Source organism: Ricinus communis, chromosome 7, assembly GCF_019578655.1.
Source record: "Ricinus communis isolate WT05 ecotype wild-type chromosome 7, ASM1957865v1, whole genome shotgun sequence".
NCBI lineage: Eukaryota > Viridiplantae > Streptophyta > Magnoliopsida > Malpighiales > Euphorbiaceae > Ricinus > Ricinus communis.
The window spans coordinates 28,348,274-28,369,623 of NC_063262.1; the positions used below are offsets into that span (position 1 = coordinate 28,348,274).

Sequence of the window (21,350 nt, forward strand, 5' to 3'; positions counted from 1 at the left end):
TTCCAACGTTGTTCTCGCTGAATGCCACGTGTTGCTCACGAAGCCTCTAGTTTCTGCTAGAGTAACAGCCTACCTTTCCACTAGGCTCCACACTCGCTTTCTTCAGATTCTTTATACGTTACATATTCACTAGTATTTGATTCGATCGTGACCCCACCCCAACTCCCTTGAAGATCTTAACTCATCACCGTCTGATCCCTCCAACGGCTCAGATTCTTCACCAGTTTTCTCCTATGCTACACTTCACTCCACTCCTCCATTTCTATAAAACGCAACCAGAATCCTCGAGATTTTCAGTTACGGGAAGCTAAAAAAGTAGCGCAAAGCAGCAAAAATAATTTTCTGATTTTTTTGTCAGGTAATTGGTAAAGCGTGCGTGATCTGATATTTGTGTATCTGTTGCTAAGCTAATCAATAGATGGAAACGGAGAAGAAGATGAATAGTAAAGAACTGAAGCACTTAGGATTTGTGAGGATGGTTGCTGTGCAGACGTTGGTGTGCGTGTCGAATCTTTATGACTACGCGAAGCAGAACTCAGGGCCTCTGAGATCTACGGTTGGCACTGTAGAGACTGCTGTAACTACCGTTGTCGGTCCTGTTTATCAGAAATTTAAGGATCTTCCTGATCATCTTCTTGTCTTTGTTGATAACAAGGTAATTTCTGTACATCTTATACTATAATTTTCTTGGATCAGCTCTTTTTTTGTTGAAATCTTTAGTTTCATAGTGTTAATTTTGTTAACTTATAGAAGTTGTAGACTTAGGATTTGTTATAGTTTTAGATGGTCTTAGGGTGGCTATTACTTTTTTAGTTAATTTCCTTTTTCCCAATAAATTGGTGTGTAAATAGCCTTTTTGAGCAATAGGTTTCATACTGGATGAAGAACAATCGAGGTGTTTTTGAAAAAAAATTCTTTGCACTGTGAAGTTGAAACGGAGGTATTTTTATGTTTGCCACAGGTAGATGAAGGCACACAGAAGTTTGATAAGCATGCGCCACCTGTTGCTAAGCAGGTTGCTAGCCAAGCCCAAACTTTGATGCAGGTGGCATTGCAGAAGGTTCAAGAACTTGTGAATGAGGCCCGTGTTGGAGGAGCGCGTGCCGCTGTGCACTTTGCTGCCAAGGAGTCTAAGCACTTGGCCCTTACTCAGTCTGTGAAGGTGTGGATTAAGCTTAACCAGTTCCCTGCTGTTCACACAGTTGCAGACATGGCTGTTCCCACTGCTGCCCACTGGTCTGAGAAGTATAACCATGTTATCAAGGACATGACCCAGAAGGGTCATACCCTTTTTGGGTATCTTCCTTTGGTTCCTGTGGATGAGATAGCCAAGGCATTTAAACAAGGCAAGACAAAAGCAGGGGAGAAAGCAAATGTAGCTGCACATCAATCTGATTCATCAGATTCTGATTAGAAGTCTGCGTTTTGAGTGTAATGGGTTGCTTAGTCAAGTTTTTAGTGCAGTGGTTTGCAAAGTGTGATAAGGTTGTGAAGTCCTTTAGGTTTTCCTCCTAATGTGGTAATGGAAATATGAAGTTTGTAAATTCAACCTTGTTCTTCTTGGACAATCATCCAACTCTTTACATGCGTTCTGCGTTTCTTATCCCGTCCAATTACTTATTTGCCGTATTCTTTTCATTTATAAAGAGATTGAACTAGCAAATGTAAAGCCACGGTTACAAGTACAGGGGAACAGAAAAATTGCTGCCCTGCAGCTGCCACTCTTATCGACATTGTTGTAAGCATAGATTTCTAAACTAATTCATAAATAAAGGCATCGATATCGAATGAAGTGGTCAAAGTCACTTAGGTAGTACATTCAAAGAGTCTATAAAGGAACACACTTCAATAGTTAAAAAGCTTAACAAGTATTCTATTCCATAATATGAGCGTTCTATGGACCATTATTCATCATAGAACAAACGAACCAGTCTGGAGGATTCAAATTATTACAAGCTAACAATCCTCCAGGAATCAAATTACAAGATTGACAGTACAAAAGCTTAAACACAAGTTTTCATTCTCTTTTCCTCCAGGAAAGCTCCTTATCAATCTGCAAATGGCAACTGAGCTCCCTGCATCAATGAAACAATTGGTAATCACAAGGAAGAAATATTGTACTAATGCTTTCTGTTAAATAGAAAAAATAATACGAGTTCATTTATCTGCTAATGAAAAGGCTGAACCAGTATCACCGGCCATATTTACGAACTTGCACGTCTGATGAAGTCAGATGGTATTATATAAAATTAAAAGGATCTGTTTCTGAGCCAGTTGCTTCCTCTCTCAGATCGAGTAATGCAAGGAATATTTATAGAGCTTAGGAAATAAGACAACAACCGAACAGAGCAAAACATTCATAAACAATCTTCCTCACCACTATGCTGAAAATAGGTTTAAGAAAGAGAACAAATACACTGCTTTTTGAATCAGTTTCACTCAATAATTACCACCATAAACATCTAAAACAAACAAGCTAATAATGAAGTTAGAATGGGTATAAGTTATTCAGAGTCCTAAAGAGGCTAGAAAGCAAGCAACAACTGAAGAAAAAACAAGCCATAGAAAATCTTTCTAATAGAGGAGAACATACACTGCTTTTGAGCAACTTTGCACTCACTTCGCGATTGCAGCCATACACCAACTAAAACATACAAGCTGTTAGTACTCTATATATTACACACAATGAAGTCAGGATGGGCATAAGTAGTCCTGTGAAGCTAATTTCCCATGCCTTGTGACAAATTGCCAAATGTTATTCACAGAAAGCAAGCAACAACTAAAAACTCAGCATTTGCAAGATATGAAATCTCCATCCCAAGAACAAGAGTCCATATATTTTTGTTTAAAATGTGAACTTCATGTGCATAACAATAAGGTCAGCTACACAAAAAGAATTAAGACTATGGAAGCAAGAAATGAAACCAAATGCTCAAAACTATAGCATGGATCGATCATCAATCAATCAAACAAAAAACACTGCAATCCATAACAGATTCTAATGCACCTCTGGAACTTCATGCTTCTCATCACTACCAATAACAAACTTATTATCAGGATGATTCAACACTCTGCACTTTGTACTCGGCAGAAAAAAAAAGGCTATTAACAATACAGAATAGACTTCTAGGTTAAAGCACATCAAACTAAAAACAGATACAACAAAATTAACCCCATGATTAAATCACTCATAACAATGAATAAGATTACCTAAGCAGAATGTTTATCATTTAGAGGAATCTTGAAGGAGATCATCATACGGGTCCCTGCGACCAGGAACTTGGCTAATCTGAGCATCCCAAGCAAGCTGAGAATTATGTCTCTCAAATGTCCAAAATCCATAAGGTCTGAGTGGTAAACTCCACATTTCCTTTGTCTTCTTGCATCGATCCTTCATCTCATACAAATGTTCCCTGAATTTCCTATCTCTCTCTCTCGGATCCTCCATTAATCTCAGCACCAAATCCTTAGCAAATTCCATTATAAACCCCATCTCTTAAAAACCCTAGAAATTCCAAATATAAACGAAATCAAAAGCAAAAAATTAAAATATTAGCAATGGCAATTTAAATTGCTGCGATGAATTTAAAACTTAAATTGAGATAATAGTTAAGATACTGATAATTACCTGATCGGAGCTTTAGAAATCGCGAAGTGGAGAAACTGGAATCTTTAGAAACTGCCGATGGGTGCTCGATGATGGTAGGTTGTGGAGGAGTAAAGTGGGCCAATGACTAGGCCCATCATTTGTCGCATAAGCCCATTGAAAAGGGAAACATCAGGCCTAATGGATTGGGCTAAGACCCAAAAGAATCATGTTTTGCCAAAATATGTTCAATATTTCATAATAACATTTCGCGAATTTAGATAACAAAAGAAAACAAATGTATCTGCAAGATAAGCAAAAATGTGCGATGATAAGGAAAGGGTATCAATGGGTCATGATTGCGGTAATTCCAAAGAACTTACTGAGGAAAGGGTTTCAATGGGTCATGATAAGGAAAGGGTTTTGCCCTAACTGATGTTCAAACTGTGGTGGACGATTGCCTTTTTCTTTCTTGCCACTGCCAGGTTCGATCGGTGGTTTTTAATTTTGTTCCTCGTATATGTAACTGGGAAGCTCATTTGTTGGTCAATGAGCCCTTTTTGATGCGGTTTTGTGCAAGAGTAGCCAAGGTCAACTATTATGGTTAGCTAACAATGATAGAAAATTCATTTATAATAGATAAAGTTAACATTATGAAAAACTCGATACAATAGTTCCAATTATTCCTTTAGTTAGATAATTGGCAAAAATGAAATTTTATAGCGCAACAGGACATCCCATTAATAAATTGACCTAGACAGATTCGGCGAATTTTGAAATTATCGACTAATTTATATGTATATATATAAATTTTTCTCATTATAATAGGAGATCCTAAAAAGATTAGATTCATAATTTTTATAAGAATATTTTAAAGAGGAAGAACAAATTCTTTCTTATCTTTCCAAGAGCTTCCTCTATTTCACGCAGATTATATAAAGGACTGGTTTGGTATTTGGATATTATTTCTATCAATGATTTGGCCAATTATAAATAGTTGGTTATAAAAACATATAAATTGATTTTTGTCCAAAATAATGAAGAGGTAAAAAAAAATATTTATTTCTCTTATGAAATCACGTGTGAAATGCTCATATAATATACGAGTAAGAATTGAATGAAATCTCTTATTGAAGTTACGATAGCCTGATCTAGAGAAGCGGTCCAATGAGGATGGAAAGTGGATGCTGGAACAAAGATAGGATGTATGGACAAGGAGCGGCTTCTGGCAGGCTTTTAGGATGATAGCACTTTAAGGCACGGGAATTAGGGCTGAGTACAGATCGGTCCAATTCAGTTATCTATCAATCACCAGTACCATACCAAACCTCGGTTCTTTTAAAATTAAAGGTATCAGTACCATACCAAACATAAAAGGATTTGTACAGTATTGTACTAATTTTTACGGTTAAATACAGTTCGGTTCGGTGCTATTTTCAGTTCTAAAAATTTTAAAAAACACAACTTTAATCTCATCTTTAATCAAATACATTTAGAGAAAATATGATTACAAACCTAACAAAAGTAGCATGAAAATTTGAATTAGAATTGCAATCACATTCTTGAACAACCTATTTTGCAATTCACTCACTTAAAAATATAATAATTCATTCAATGTTTAAATACAAACTATTAAAATATATGTTACTGCTAGCATAAAAATATTTTGGAGATGACAATCATTAAAATAAATTTTCTTTCATAGTTGCAGCCAACAATATACCCATAAAAAATAAAATAAAAAGTAAAAAAAAAAATACTTGGAAATAAGCAACGGCGACACAGTTATAGAAAGAGACAGCGCTAAAGAGGAAGACGTCTACGCGAGCCAATTCTTGCATCTGTCTTTCTGCAAGCCAATTATGTGTGGCGCTAAAAAGGAAGATGTCTAGGTGAACCAATTTCTTCCTTCTTTCTTTTGATTTTATGTCTAGAAATTTGCCTTAGGGATTTTGTCTTTCTGAATTGAAAATTGAGAGGTGCGGCGGTGTGTTTTAAAGAGGAAAATGTCTACGCGAGCGAATTTCTTCCTTCTTCTTTTTGATTTTATGTCTAGAAATTTGCCTTAGGAATTTTGTCTTTCTGAATTGCAAAATGGGAGATGCGGCGGTGTGTTCTAAAGAGGAAGACGGTGTATTCAAATTGTTAGGTGTATGCATGTAGTATGTGGTAAGAAAAGATATTAAGGTTAAGTTAATAGATAATAAATTATAAATTTGGTATTAGAGTGTGTATATTAGTATCAGTATACTATATGATATATTAATATATAACTTATATTTTTTTTATAGAGTATAAAATACATTATAATATTTTAGTTATTTTTAATATACAGTATTTTTTTATTTCGATAATAATTGTTTGAATTATATAAAATGATAAATATAAGATAATTTTTTTATAGAGTATGAAGTATTTTATAATAGGTATTATTTATATAATATAAATAATTACTAATAAATATATGTAAAAAATTTGGTTATATGGTTTGGTCCGGATCAGTACAAGACGGATCGGTTATGGTACGGTTATGGTACGGTATTTACTAAAGAACCAATACCATACCGTAATAGAAAAAAAATTTAGATCAGTTCAATTCGGTTATAAAAAATTTTGGTTATTTCGGTTCTGGTATTTTTCGGTACGGTTATTCAATTCGGGCGGGAATCACCGAGATCCATGCTCAGCCCTAACGGGAATACATGAATGAATCGAATTACACATTGAAATTGGACAGGAATGATTGATAACATAATGTGCTTTTTGGTTGTTTGTTTTATAGGAACTGTAAAGTTAAACGTGTTTGGTTCAGAGAAATTCCAGAATTGGTTCTCGAACCAGCCAAATGGACAAAACTGTGAGTAAAGATTGAGTAGTCGCTTCTGTAGAAATTTTATTTAGGAAGCAAATCCTATTTTGAGAGGGATTTCTTTTACCTATTTTTTAACAAAAAAAAAATTATTCTCTGTCCAACTAGTTAAATAGAGAGAAAAGAAAAATAATAAAATAGAAGTTAGAGTTTTTATGAATTAACTAGTTAAGAGTATATCTTATTTTCTTTATAATTTCGGGAACGAGGTTACCTCAAAATCTATTTCTCGATATTTTAAATAAGTATTTAGTTGCTAATTTCGATTTTATTGTACTATTTTATCATTTAGAATTTATAAACTTACATCAACCACCAATTTTATCTTACATGTGCGTTTTTTGAAATTAAAAGATATATTATCAAATTTCTCTCAAGAGTTATTTTCTGCTTCTGGGTACTCCTACTTACCTATTTGTATCAGTTTTATATTGAATTATAAAAGGTTAAATGTGGAAATTTGAGAAAAAAAACAAATCTACTATGGATGGTTAAGGCAATAGAAAAATCATTAAAGGTGATGAGGAAGTTATATGGAGTTGAAGAAATTGAAGAGTTTCACATATTTAACTATCTCAATCAACTGTTTTATTAAGGAGTGGATTGGAGCAAATTTTAAAAATATATTTTTCAAGCTGAGAAAAAGTCAATAAATTGATAATTTTACTGTCAGTGTTCGCATCAACAACCATTGTCTCAAAATCATCAATGCTAAGCAAAATACTGTTTCTTCATTAGTTTTCTAGATAATTTAGCTTATTACTTATTCTAATATCTTAATACATTTATTGACTTCACAACTTTTACTTTTATTAGATTTATTTTCTTAATTTTCACTTTTATTAGTTTCAATTCCTTAATTCTTATTTTCAATTCTTTAGCTTCTTAAATACGGTCTCTATCTCTCTCTTTATAGCTCATTAATTATAAAATCTCTTAATTTAAATAACGATAATTCCACTTAGATTTAATAAAAAATTTAAAAATTAAAAATTCATAAAACGTTAAACCTCTTAAACACCTTTCACATGGTAATCGAACTAATTTTTATTAACAAATATGCATAAAAAAAATTAAATTTATTTTTTAAAATTTAATCGGGTCTCGTTACCACAAAAAATTAATAAATAGATCAAATTAACTACCAATTCCAAATTAAACTGATTAAACCAATCAGCTCACTTTGATTTTGAATACATTAGTGCAAACAACATAAAATAATATTATAAGAGTACCGTGTGTTATGAGAATTAGACAATTGTTTCATCTATGAAGAGTGTTGGATGGAGTTCCAACCTAAGCATGGATAAACATTCTTAGACATGATCTACGTGAGCCACTGGGCTTATTTTCTAGTTCGGTCATCTATCAATTACTGCAAGTACAATCCAAATCCTTGTTCCTTCTTTTATTTTTCTCTCCTTTTTGCCCCCTAATATTAGGGTGTGGAAAATACAAAGAGTTTAAGAACCCAATAATAGATTATAAAGAGATGCGAAACAGAAAGCCAATAAGAGAGTTTTGTTAACAGTTCATCTCTACAAAAGCTCAAAGGACAAAAGCCTCTGGGTACTAAGTTCAAGTCTAACTTTAAAATTCAAGGGACTAACAAAACTATAAAGGATCTCAGACCCTCTAATCAAAAAATGTAAAATGCAAGACTGATAAGAGAAATTAATTATCGAAAATAAAACTCTAAATTTCCTGCCTTGTGTGAAGGACCCAATTGTTGAAATACTGAATTAACACTTTTCTACGTTTCACTCTCTTTACTTTTTTGTCAATTGTGCAACAGAAAAAGAAGCAGACTTTGTTACTGTCTTTTCTGTTGTTGGATAGAATCCTAAATTATCAGCCTAACAAATAAATATGATAAGTTAGCATGTAATTGCAGGCTTTTTTGATGTAGTTGAGTCATTCTAATTAAGAACTTTGCTTGTATCACATTTAATGTTTACAGTGTTTTTTGCCTTTCCTTTTGACTTAACTTAGCCACTTTAATTAACTAAAAGTCTAAAGTATCAAAATCAATTTGAGTCATTAAGGTGGGTTCTTGACATTAAATCTACACAACTTAGCCTCCTTTTTCTTTAATTTAATTTAATTTTAAACCATTTAATGAATAAAGCTCCAAGGCATGCATCCCTATCAATTTGAGTATTTTAAGCTGTGCCCTTGAAGATACGCATTTATTTGATTGCGAAACAACAACTCTGCTTTCTTCCACGCATTAGGAGAAAAAAGAAAAGTTTTTGTTCATAAGATTCGTATTTTTATTCTTCTTTTCCCATTTTCTTTTTTAAGATTCCAATTTGCTTTTTCTATTGTTTCTTTAGATTTCAACCTTTTGAAATATCACTCGGGTAAAAGAATTAATAAGTAAATAATTCAAATACTGAAATTTTTTTATTTTTTTATTTATACGAGCGTCTCCCGTAAAGAAAAAAAATGACAAAAAAGACTTGAACTTATTATTTTTTTACTTTTGAAAGTTATTACTTGAGCTAAATCTAAAATGTATTATTATCATCATTTATTATTTTACGAAGAATGAAATTTAAATTATGATATGATATTTTAACAAAGAAAGAATATAATCATATATAAATTGAAGGAGGCATTTGATTTGGCTTGCAATTGATAAAATTTAAGCATAATCGTACTAGACACTCAATTAGAAAGATATTCAATCTTCCATTGCAATAAGATACCCAATGTTCCAAAAAAAGAAAAAAAAGAAGTTACTAATGGTTGGTAAAATGGAAAACTCAAAGTACTAAAGCTTACACTGGTGCACACCAAAATGAAAATGAAATTAATAATTAATAATTTTGCAGTACATTTTACTAGTACATGAAATTTACATATTTGAAAAATCTAAGTAAGTAGAAGCATTTTGGATGTGTTTGGTTCCTGTTGCATGGAATTGCTTCCAAGTTTTCAAGCATAGCTGGAATCCCTAACTAATGGCAATAAATGGGCTGGGCCTGGACCACCCATTTATAGATATATATTCTGTACCCAATATTGAACACTAACTGAACAATAATAATAATGAGGATAAAAGCAAGAATAAGTGCACACCCACCATAAGATGCTGCTTCTTTTTGAGAATATTTTTTGGTTATATATTTGTTTTTGCCCTTTTCGTGACTAGAGGCATAAAGCTTTTTTGTACACAAATCACCACATCCTCCACTTGCAAAAAAATGGATGTCTCTCCCACTACTTCCATTCCTTTCATTTATATATATAGTTTTTCCCTTTTCCTTTTGTCTAGTTCTTCTTTCTTGGTCAATAGATTTGATGAGGTTTTAACTTTTTTGACCAAAAAGATGGAAATTGTAGAAAATGGCAATAATTAATCAACCCATATACAATGCTTTTCTTTAAGTTGTTGCATTGCCCATTATCTACAGACTACATGTTCCCTCTACAAAAAACACTACTGCTCTTTCAATTGAAAGAATGGTTTAAATTTGACCCTTATTTTAACATTTAAGATATGCAATTCCTTAACTTTACCTCAAAGCTAAGCCATTTCATTTCCTAAGCAAATGAGCAATAAATGTTTATATCTCATGAGGTAGATTGGCTATTTTTCTCATGTTCCCTTACCTAAATTTGTTTGAATTCAACTCTCAGAACAAAATAAGTTGGCCATACGGACTTATCAAACGATACCGTATAAATTACCATTCCCAATTACTCGCATTTTTAAAACCCAGAAAAATCGCAGTACGTAACTTAAAAATGAGAAAGGAAAATTGCTGGAATTTGCATTCTTTTTCCCTCTGACTGAGATTAAGTTGACTCTATAGTACAGAAAGGTGAGGAGGAATGAAAAGAAAAAAAAGGAAACTGAAGAAAATAAAGCAAAAGTTACCCTTGCCGGTCTGCCATTCGCAGTAACACCCTAATGGAGCCGGTTAAAGGATACATACCCTAAAAAGAAAGGCCCCTCCCTATCCCCTACGATTTAATTTAAAGTACAAAAAAAATAAAGTTAACCCAGAAAAAAAAGGTAACCTCGATTTCTTCGATATACCCTCTTCTATACAGACAAGAGGAACAAAACTTCTGTGCTATGCAAACAGACCATGGTGAAAAGTTTTTTTAACTTAAAATATGCTTTTTCAACCCCAAAACGGTCTCTCAGTATCCTCTTTCTCCGTCTTATATCCGTTGAAACCTTCCATCTGCCGTTACCGTTGTTACTATTTCTACTAGCTATCAACGACAACGTTTTGGTTCCCATCACCAACACCTGCCTCTCCACCCTCACCATCCTCCACTACCCACCGTTCGACAGGAGCACACTCTTCCTTATGCCTTAATTTCCAATCGAGCGCTTGACAAGCGCGTGAGCAATAATTGACTGCTCCGCAAACAGAACATCTTCTGAATTCGTGTTTTCTGGTTTCCGGTCGACCACAACCCACGTGAGAACATAATCGGAGCCCCTGACCCGGTGACCCGCCTCGAGTAGCAAACCAATCGGCCATGAACCGGCTAGCTGGGTGTGCCTCAGGAGCCGGAACATTACACCCGAAATCACTTAACAATGGACAACCAGGACCACTCGCATGCCTGTGGTTAGAGTGCGCGTGTGGATTCCAATTTACCCACGCGCGCGTGTTTAAATCCGAATTAGGGTTAGATAACACAGCAGCTAACTCACGAGCGTTTGCTTGCACCAGGAATCGTCGACCCTCGGCGATGTTTTGTCGGACGCCGTAACCGTCTTGAAGGCAGTGACCAAGCTCACGGAGTGCGTCGATATGACCTAAAAACGCAGCTCGCGCGCATAGAGCCACGCCGGCTCGTAAATCCTTATCATTTTTCGAGCCGCCGCTGCCATTGAACTGTATAACCGCAAGAGAATAAAGCGCCGGAGCGTGTGAACTAATCGCCGCTTTTGCCATTAAGGAAGCTCCGCTCCCTCGGTTTTGTAAACAGTAGAATCGAATCTGTTGGCAATTAAAATTTTGAGTCGTTCATTCATCAACTTATAAGGATTGGGGAAGAAGAATTTAAAAGAAAAAACTTTTTTTGTTGAAATAAATAAGTTTTTTTTCTTTGAAAAGATAAAAGAGTTAAATATACCATGCCAAGAGTATAACAAGCTTCAACATTTCCGGCATCGGCACAGAGTTTCAAGAATCGGTGGGCGGAATCGGACCAGTTCTTGGCTTTTAAAGCGAATGTTTTTGGCGAAGCTTTAGATAGTACTATAGAATTGAGACCTAATCCATTTAATCTCTTGCACCTGTTTTTCATTCAACAGAACGAAACAAACAAACAGACAAGAATGTTAGACACAATATCTAATCAAACAAAACGAAAAAGGAAAAAGAAAAACATTTCTTGTTTTGCAAAACTGATAAATTGTCAAGAACACGAGAAGAAAGAATCTCATACGTTGCTAACACGTTGACAAAATCAGAAGGACAAGAAGCAGAGGAGCTAAGCTTGCAAAGAATACAGGTAACAAGATCATCGGGTAAAGCATAAAAAAAGTCAGTTTTATCTCCAGCAATCTTCTCCGGCGATAATCTCTGTCTTTTCCGGCAAACCATTTGTTCACCGGTTGCGGTTGCTGCGGCGATGATCTCTCCTAATTTTCTTCTCTTCACTAATCTTTTATCTAAATCAAGAGCGTCCGTTCTTGGATAACAAAGCCCTCTTCTCGTTTTCATGTTCCCTTTCTCTGTTTAAGGTCTTCGGGTTGTGTTTTGTTTTGTCTCTCTTTCTTGAGAGATAAAGAGAGAAATAAAAAGGGCAGTGAGATCTTATATAAAAGAGAGCAAGCAAAGCAAAAGAGAGAGACACCAACAACAACAACGTCACAGCCGAATTTTTATCAAAAATCTTAACTTAATTTAATTATAACACAAACGCCTGAAAACACAAGAATTCCAGTTGTTGTTTAAATTACGCTCTTAACCCTTTTATTGTCGTTTTCTTGGTCAAACGGGTAAGACCCAGATCCGTCTGCTCGTCGTTGATTTATTACTGTTTACATTTTTTCTTTCAAGTGTTTATAGTAGAGAAAGTTCTATCTGTTTTGGTAAAAAACGGTTAAAATATTTCAAAGTAAAACAGTAACTAACTTCTGTTATTTTCTGCTGTTCAAATTTAACCAAGGTTAAAATTAAAAAACTAACAAACAGCGCGTGTGGAGCTTTTGTCAGTAGTCTTGGCTGTTCACTAGGGATGGTTTTTGGTGAGTGTAGCACACGCGAATGGGGTCGAGAGTCGGTTCAAAATAGGTAAAAAGTATTAACAAAATTCAGGTAGCGAAGTTTGAGCATTGTTGAATGACCGAAACCATACGAAAGGTCAAAGGGCATGATTCAGCACTAACAGGGTACAGTTACTCTCTTTTGTTCATTTATTTTTCTTTCTTTATCTTTTTAAATAAAATTTGCCTATTAATCAAATTCTTGTTTATTTATTTATGTTTCCTGCAATAGGAGCAGGTGGATAAATAATAATCGGTTAATTCTTATAATTTAACTGAATGACTGTTACTTTGGTCTAGCTTCTTGTTAAAAGCAACAAAAATAAAACTTGGTTTATCAAAAACAAAAATGCTTGTGATGTTTATAACACTAAAAAAACTAAAGAGAAATATAAACAAACAAATAGGAGAATTAAAAACACAGTAAATATTTAACGAGTTTTGGTAATATATCTACGTCTTTAGAAGTGATGAGCGGTTGTAACTATTATTATTAATTAATCATAGGTCTTACGTTCTACGTTCGTTCTGTTCTACGTCCTTATTAAACGATTGTGACTATTTTTATTTTTGCCTGTTTTCTATATCCACTCTGTTCGTTGCGCTGCGCTGCACTGCACTCCACTCCCTCACTTCACTCTAACATTTGTACCTTAAACTGATATTTGAATTATACCTAATATAATTATACTTTTCCCCTTTTCCTTTTCTATGTCGTGCTTAATTTCTTTCCATTCCTAGCCGATAGCACCCTAATATTTATGGAAAAATATTAAACCTCATTCCACCAATTCTTATTTATTTAATGTAATATTTTTATAAATTTATTTTACTAAATATAATATCAGGTGAATAAATATTGATATAAATTAAAATATATTATACAGTTTGATTGTTTATTTACTTCAATAAATCTAAATTTATTGTGCTAATTTTTTTTATCGTTTAAGAAAAAAGTAAAAAGAAAAACAAACATATGGGTAACTAAATAACTTCCGATATCAACTACTAATTTTGTTTGACTAAAATTTTAACATAATATCTCCTCTTCATTGTCTGAACAATTAACATGCCCGTAATCTGTTTTCATTTACTGTTTTACCAACCACTAGCAGTGCTAACACGCCCTTCTCTTGAAGAACAAAATGCTATCAAGTCCAAAATAATAATAATGATAATAATAATTTCTGAGATATTTTGTCAATATACGTTTAGTAAGTCTTAATTACACGATCTAATCTTATACGGCCTCTTTTCTTTCATTTTGCTATAAAATATATATTTTATTTTATACTAATTGTCTTCTTTTAATAATTCACCTGGATCAGCAAAACATTTAATATATTTAATTGTAGATAAATTTCAACTAAATTAAACTAAATTATTCTTTTATAATTTATTATAAAAGATTTATTATATTTATAAAAGTGATAAATAATTAAAAAAAATTATTTGAAAAGAGGCAATGACAAATTAGTGGATGTCAAAATAATTGCTGATTTAGTTTGACCAAATTGAGGGCTAAATTGTTCTCACAAAGAATTTAAGTGCTGAATATCATAGTTACACAGAAAATATATTATTACCTTTTAAAACTAAATTGGCTTAGAAGGATTCTGTATGTGTCCTTATGTGGCCGCATTTCATTTAATTTATAGACAAAAATAAATGTATTTCTTTATTTGGTGCAAATATTTCAATAGATGACCGTTCCAACTCGAGCAATATATATTTCCTAAAAAAATAAATAACATATGCAATATGTATATAATAATAATAAAAATAATAATAATACTCTTGGATCTATTATCCCTCCATGATAAGCTCAAATAATAAAGCATCACCCATATTCTAATTTCATACATGGCTATGAAATACTACCAATTTCTATCTCTGCCTTTTTAAAGTAGAGGATGGAAATTAAAGTAGGAGAATGAATCTTGATTGTTTATATTGTATAGTATATATTAGATTTTATTTCCCTTAAAAGGTAGTCAAAATTAATAATTGTATTCCACTCATTTTAATTTTTAATCTATTTGCCATATATATTTGTATTACTTTTACATATTTAAGACATCTTTTTTATGTGTTTTGTATGTTAACTCAATTAATTTGGGTGACATTTTCATTTAATAGTAAGATAAAATTACTTTAGAAATAAACATTATGATAAAATATTATATATAAAAAAAAAAAGAGCATAACACAATTCTAATGAAATAAAGATAGATGGGAGGTAGCCATTTGTAAATTCAGTTTGATTAAGAGGAGTCAGGGTCAACGGCACAATCGTAACTAGTGGCTGCTTAATGGGATTAAACTCAAAGAAAGAAAGATAATTAGCAAAAGAAATTGAAATTAGAGAATACTTTTTAGTAGGGACCGGTGGACCCGAATGTTACCCATTATCCGAGTCAACTTTAGATTTTAGTGGTCCCACAAACAATAGCCGTTCACATAGTAAAGAAAAAGTAATTTAGAGATTTATAATATATATTTCTTTTGCGTTGTGTTTAATGAAAACAACGCTTGATGATCCTCAACGGAAAAAAACATAATAAACAAAACAACTCAATAAATAAACTCGACTACTCTTTCTATATTTGTCCAATCTTAACACATTATTTATTTTAATTCAGTATTATAGAATAATATTTGTATTAATAATATAAATATCAAATAAATAATATAAATTATGCATTAAAAAATTTATCAGAGATATTTTAGTAAAAATAATAAAATAATATATTAATTAAAAAACTGAATTTCTTAATTAGTGTGTAAATTAAAAATGCCATATTAAAATTAGATGGAATAAATAAATTTTAAATATATTGTTCTAAATCGAGTATGACATTCTAATATTAACATTCACTTCAATAATAATATCACTTAAAATAACATATAATATCTAATTATTTATTTATTTATTTTGTGTAAAACTCTCAAATAGAAATAGGAAACAAATTGTATTAAAATTTAATTTATTTTTATTACAGAAAGAAGTACGTAAAGCTTTAGGAGTTAACTGAAATAGTTGATTACGACAATAATCAAATTAAATCACTAATTAATTAACTTATTTTTACGTGTCAAGAAAATAAACAAATGAAAAAATCCACAGTAAATACACGTTTAAGCAGACATACACATATTCTTCTTCTCCTTCTCTCCAACTCCATTATTCTACGGATCAAAATGATGTGATGAAAGTTGCAAGAAAGAAGGTTTCTTTATCTTACTTTTTTGACAAAAATAATAATATTATAGTTTGTTTTATATAATTTTATTTATTAACAGAATAGAGGCTTTCTTTTTTAAACCAAGAAAGGATTATCGTGGCTCTAATTGTGGTCGCGTAAGGAACCTAAGAACGTCGGCTCGATGTCACGTCGCCGTAAATTTGACAATTCCCGTCACATCAAAACGGTGACGTGGTTGCTTGTATAAAATTTAAACCATTTTTTATTTTAATTTTATTGAAAACTAGTGGAAACATTCCAAAATTATCTCTTTGAAAAATAAAAAAGAATAGAAGATTTGCACAAAATAAAAAACTCTAATAGAAAGATTTAAAAAATCTCATTGTTTCATTTGGTTTCTATTACAATTATTTTTTAATTGGTCGAAATGGTAAATGTTTATTTCATAAAAAAGGAGTTCTAATTTTTTTAAATGACTCAGTAACTTGATCAATTTTGTAAGCTTAACTATTTTCAATTTTATATTTAACCAATTACTTATTTGATGGGATTTTGGTACTAATTTAGTGTTTCAATTCTGTAAAATAAATATAAGAACTTTTAGTTTGCAACTATAAAACTGGAAATATTTAAGAGAATTGGATAAATTTGAAAAGAAACTTTGAAAATTCATGATTACTTTGATAATGAATGTATGTACCTTTGGCTTATTATTATTATTCTAATATGCACCAATTTAATATCATAGTGATTGAATTCAAGATGCTAAATTAAAATAAAATATCTAGTTCATAAATAAATTTTAAAAAATTATGCGAATTAATTAAATTTAGAAAATGTTCAAAATTCAAGATTCACATAGTAATTAATCTAAATATTACACAACTTTTCTTCATATTTATCGAATTTTAATGACCTAAAACTAAATACATTTATTTATTTTCATTGATAAAGTTATAAACAAAAAAGACTTAAAATAAAATCGCTTAAATTTTTATAAAAATAAACACTAATCAACTCACTTCCCACTAAGTTCATTATATAATACCATTATTTATTAAAATATTGTTTGAAATAAAATATTTTCTCTCCAAGCTTACAACAAATTTCTAGTCATTTTGAATTCATTTTACATTCTAATAAATTATAATACAAGTAAAAGCAGTCAAAGAAGATGAGATTTTATTTTTATTTGGATGAAAACAAAAGAAAAGGGTAACGTAATTGTAAATCAATTATGAAATGGCTTTTATAAAGTTAAGGTGCATGACCATTGTAAGAAGAAAAACAAAAGGCAAAGGGGCATCGCCCTTTCCCAACACAAGCGTGAATATGGTTTTTGAAAATTATTTACCTAATCTTTGATCATACACAGTAACCTACATAGAATAAAACCAAAATAAAGAAGATAGGACAAAATAATAAAAAATATAAAAGTCGAATGATAAATATAAACAAAACTATAGAATTAAAATTTTGAGAGACAAAAATATGTAAGATGCTTGTATATTATTAACCAAAGAATTAATTATTAGGGACAACACATCAAATTATTAAATAAATAATATTATTATCTATTATTATTAGATAACTTACTAAGAATTGATAATCTTATATATGATACAATAACAAATATGGTTAGTATACTAGTGTAATAATTTATTAGAGGAAATGAAAGAAAATATTCTATAAAATTAAAGTAAATAATTTTATTTAAAAAATAAAAATCTTAAATTTAATATTTCTAATTTTTAATTTGAAATATATAATTCGAAAATAAAAATATGATGGTTGATGGGTTATTGTTATTTATGTGTTATTTGATATTTTTATATATAGTTTGATTTTATTATATATTAATATATTAAGTGATTGAAAACATTAATTACTAAAAGTATTTATTTACTAAATCTAATTACTTAAACAATTATATTTTTATAATTTTACTAATTAATAAAAGTTATTAATTTATTAGATATTAGATATAAAAGAATCAATTGTATTAAAAATAAATAAATAAATTTTACTCGCATTGTTTGGGGAAACGAATCAAAAAGTATTTGAGTGGATGGCGGTGATCTGGAGAAGAGGTGAGAATATCACAGCTCCATTAGTTTAATAGGTGAAAGACAGAGAGTGTGTGTGTGTGTGTGTACATGTAGGGAAAGGTGCGGATAAGTTGAGGAATGACGTGGATCTCAAGGAGTGATGTCGACCACTCATGTCATGCAAGTGGGGACCCATCCGTCCCTTCTCGAAGTCGGGGAGCAATGTTTTTGGACGAGGTGGGACCTATCTTCCCTTCCATTCATCCATAATTAATTTTACAACTGGGGCCAGTGTTTCTCCTACGTGGCGCGATTTGCCACCCCCGCGATCACCGTAGCCGATTCATTTCAGCTTCGCAAATTTTGCTCCCAATCTCGCCGGTTACTTGTGGTAGTGGTAAGTTTTGAGTGTGTTTTGTGATTCTACCTTCGATTGCAATTTCAATCACAGCAGATTTGAAAAGATCTGTTTTTACTATTTTCAACTGTGGCACTGGGATTTTATTTTAGATTGATGGGAAGGATACCGTGATGGATACTTTAATTTAGTTGCATTCTAATTATTGCGTTATTTTTTGGTGTATATATGTTTATATTTAATTTATTTATTATTTCTTAACATATATATTTATTTCTAATTTAAAATATTTAAAATATTAATGTACTTATATAATAAAACTTTTACTATCTCTTTTTGATGCATAATCTTATTTATCTATTATTATAATTATAATAATTAATAAAACTAATAAATATATACTATTATATAATTAACTTTATTATAAATATTGTAGCAGATTCAGTTTATATAATTTTTTATAATATTAATTCATTAGTTTTATTGTAATAATTAAATGAGTGCTTATTAGGCCATTGAACTTCAATATGTTTTTAAAAATTAAGGTTTCTTCATTATTAGGAGAATTGAACGAGTAAATGTATCATACGACACTTATTTCCATTCTCACGCTGTATTATGGGATACTCTTTCCAAGTATTGAAAAGTTTAATTAGTCGATTTCTACATAAGTAAAGGAAAGTGATGACCAACTCTAAGGTTTGACTCTTGAAATCATGAGCTCATTAGATAATAAGATCCCCTTGGAAATAGGGCAGTTAAATGCACCTTTTTCTTGAAAATATTTAATATTTGCTTTTAGACAAATATATATAGATTTTATAAACAAAAAATAAATAAATAAATTGAATAAAAAATAGGACTTATTTTCTTTGAATTATAGCAATGAATAAAATGCCTTCAATTTTGCTCATACTTTTTTAATTTGAAAAAGAATAATGATTGGTGAATAGATACAACACAAATTTATTATATGATTTGACAAATATTTAATAACACTGACTTTTTTCTTTTTCTTTCATTCTTAATTAGTTGGAAAATAACAAATAAATAGATACAGTATTTACTCAGAACAAAAAATTGCATACTAATAAGTAATGAAAAAAATGGATGCATTAGCCAGAAGTAGTAATGAGATGATAGTAGGTGTAAAACGTGAAATACAAAATACACACGTATCAAATATTTATAAAAAAAAAAAAAACAAACTGAAGAAATTTTGCAATTAATCTTGGCCGGTGATAGAAATAATCAAATGTGATTTGACATGGATCAATTAATATAAAAACAGTAATGCAATAATTGATTGGCCCTTAAATATTATATTAATTATGGGAACTGATTGCGTTTTATGTGATAAACATGACTCGTTGTTGATTTGATATATAATGGTAGTTGGTTTCTTAACTTAAAAGGAGGTTAGTGCTTTAAATTTTAATTTTAAGTCAATTACGTACTTCACCAGCATTCCTATTTTTTCTTCCTTGTAATTTTGTATTAATCTCTTGATTATGATCTAATTTTCTTGTCCATGTGATGGGATGGAATTTGGCCATGGATTTTTCATGTATGATTTGTCAATTAATTCTTCTCTTTATATATATAATATCATTAACTCTCTCTCTCTCTCTCTCCCCAATTATAATTTAGATAGCATTTTTAAAGACTCATTCATTGTATAAAGTATTTCCTGATTATAGTGAGATGGGGAAAGAGTAGGTCCGTCCGTACATACACTTCCCATACATATATTACTATAACATGTCAAACTTACATTCTCTATGCCTTAAGTAAACAATTTTACTAACAAACTACTAATTTTAGCATGACACATATTATAAAAATCCATGTAGATTTTTTTGATTCATGTGGTAAGACAAAGGGATTAAAGCAATAAAATAATAAATTTATCTACCAATATACATACATATTTTTATTAAATCATTCAAGTTTTATAACGCAATAAATATTAAGTTTCATAAATTAGAGATTAATAATTAGAACTACTAATTGAGATTAATAAAAATTAGAGTAATATAAGATAAAGTTTATTGTAAAGTTGTAGCACTAATAAATTCACTTTAGTTCTTGACATGTAAAACAATTTTTGCTCTCATATATATCTATTAAAATTTAAAGAAATATAAAAGTCACCTGCTAAATATATTACTTTACTATTTTTTTTATAGATTGTCACACTTAATTATTAGTTTTAAAAATTTAATTATCGACTGTTTTTTTTAATAAATTCAAATGCAAAAATATATAATTATTTTTACTAATTATGTTACTATTGGCTTTTATAAATATATATTAATTAAGATTGGTATTTTTGATACTTAAAAAACATAAAACAAAACTCATAAATATCGTAAAAGAGAAGTTAAAGATTTGTTTTAAATTAACTAAAATATCGAAGAAAAACTCCCCTAGAGAAAACTGGTTAATTTTGAAGATGTAGAATGTGAGAGTTACAGTAGCATAGATATATAGGCCGATACATGATTGATTATTCTTTGACGTTGACAAGCATTTGTATAGGGTTTCTTCTGCTTTACAAGCTTATACTGTACAAAGATATTTCATGGTTTGTATTTGGATATGGCTTTTCACCAAACGCCACGTGGTGCTTTAAGGTCTTCTTATTCGGCTAAGATAACTCTGAAACCTAAATTTAGGATTTGAAATCAAAGGTGGAGGGCTGCGTCAAGTGGCTTCTTCATACATTTTTTTTATTCTTCACGTTAAGGATAAAGAGAGAAATCGATCCTTCTTCTTCTTCTTTTTTTAATGATCCACTGTATATTTTACTTTATTACTTGATTTTAGTAAGCGTAGTATTGCTAAACTATTAAAATTAATAAATTTATCATTTGATATTTGAATTTTAATTTCAAAAATAATAATACATTTTTACATCGGATAAATTACCATTCTTATAGTAAATATAAAAAATAATTATTATTTACTTATATTATATAGTTTTAGCTTCTGAATAAATAAAAAAGAATAAAATTGAAGAACCGACGCATTTAAAGT

The 21,350-nt window shown here is 30.6% G+C and overlaps 3 protein-coding genes across 4 annotated transcripts; 1 reads left to right on the forward strand and 2 right to left on the reverse strand.

The window, feature by feature from the left end:
- Nucleotides 1–216: 216 nt before the first annotated feature.
- On the forward strand, nucleotides 217–1,549 carry LOC8286799 (REF/SRPP-like protein At1g67360). Its single transcript, XM_002514871.3, has 2 exons — nucleotides 217–655; nucleotides 962–1,549. The coding sequence occupies exons 1-2, from the start codon at nucleotides 419–421 to the stop codon at nucleotides 1,412–1,414; spliced, it is 690 nt and encodes a 229-aa protein (XP_002514917.1). The 5' UTR covers nucleotides 217–418; the 3' UTR covers nucleotides 1,415–1,549.
- A 300-nt stretch (nucleotides 1,550–1,849) lies between these two features.
- Nucleotides 1,850–3,789, reverse strand: LOC8286798. 2 transcript variants are annotated; one of them, XR_007216723.1, is made up of 4 exons: nucleotides 3,629–3,789; nucleotides 3,211–3,505; nucleotides 2,594–2,644; nucleotides 1,850–2,075 (listed from the first exon to the last, which is right to left on the reverse strand). XR_007216723.1 is itself a non-coding variant. In XM_002514870.4 (3 exons), the coding sequence occupies exon 2, from the start codon at nucleotides 3,491–3,493 to the stop codon at nucleotides 3,227–3,229; it is 267 nt and encodes an 88-aa protein (XP_002514916.1). In that variant the 5' UTR covers nucleotides 3,494–3,505; nucleotides 3,629–3,788; the 3' UTR covers nucleotides 1,850–2,075; nucleotides 3,211–3,226. The 2 variants fall into 2 exon arrangements, 1 of the variants encoding a protein (XP_002514916.1); XM_002514870.4 differs by lacking the exon at nucleotides 2,594–2,644 and having other exon boundaries at nucleotides 3,629–3,788.
- A 6,420-nt stretch (nucleotides 3,790–10,209) lies between these two features.
- Nucleotides 10,210–12,312, reverse strand: LOC8286797 (F-box protein At1g67340). The gene is made up of 3 exons (XM_002514869.4): nucleotides 11,877–12,312; nucleotides 11,562–11,724; nucleotides 10,210–11,425 (listed from the first exon to the last, which is right to left on the reverse strand). Exons 1-3 carry the CDS (start codon nucleotides 12,152–12,154, stop codon nucleotides 10,682–10,684), a joined length of 1,185 nt encoding a protein of 394 aa, XP_002514915.1. The 5' UTR covers nucleotides 12,155–12,312; the 3' UTR covers nucleotides 10,210–10,681.
- Between the last annotated feature and the right edge of the window lie 9,038 nt (nucleotides 12,313–21,350).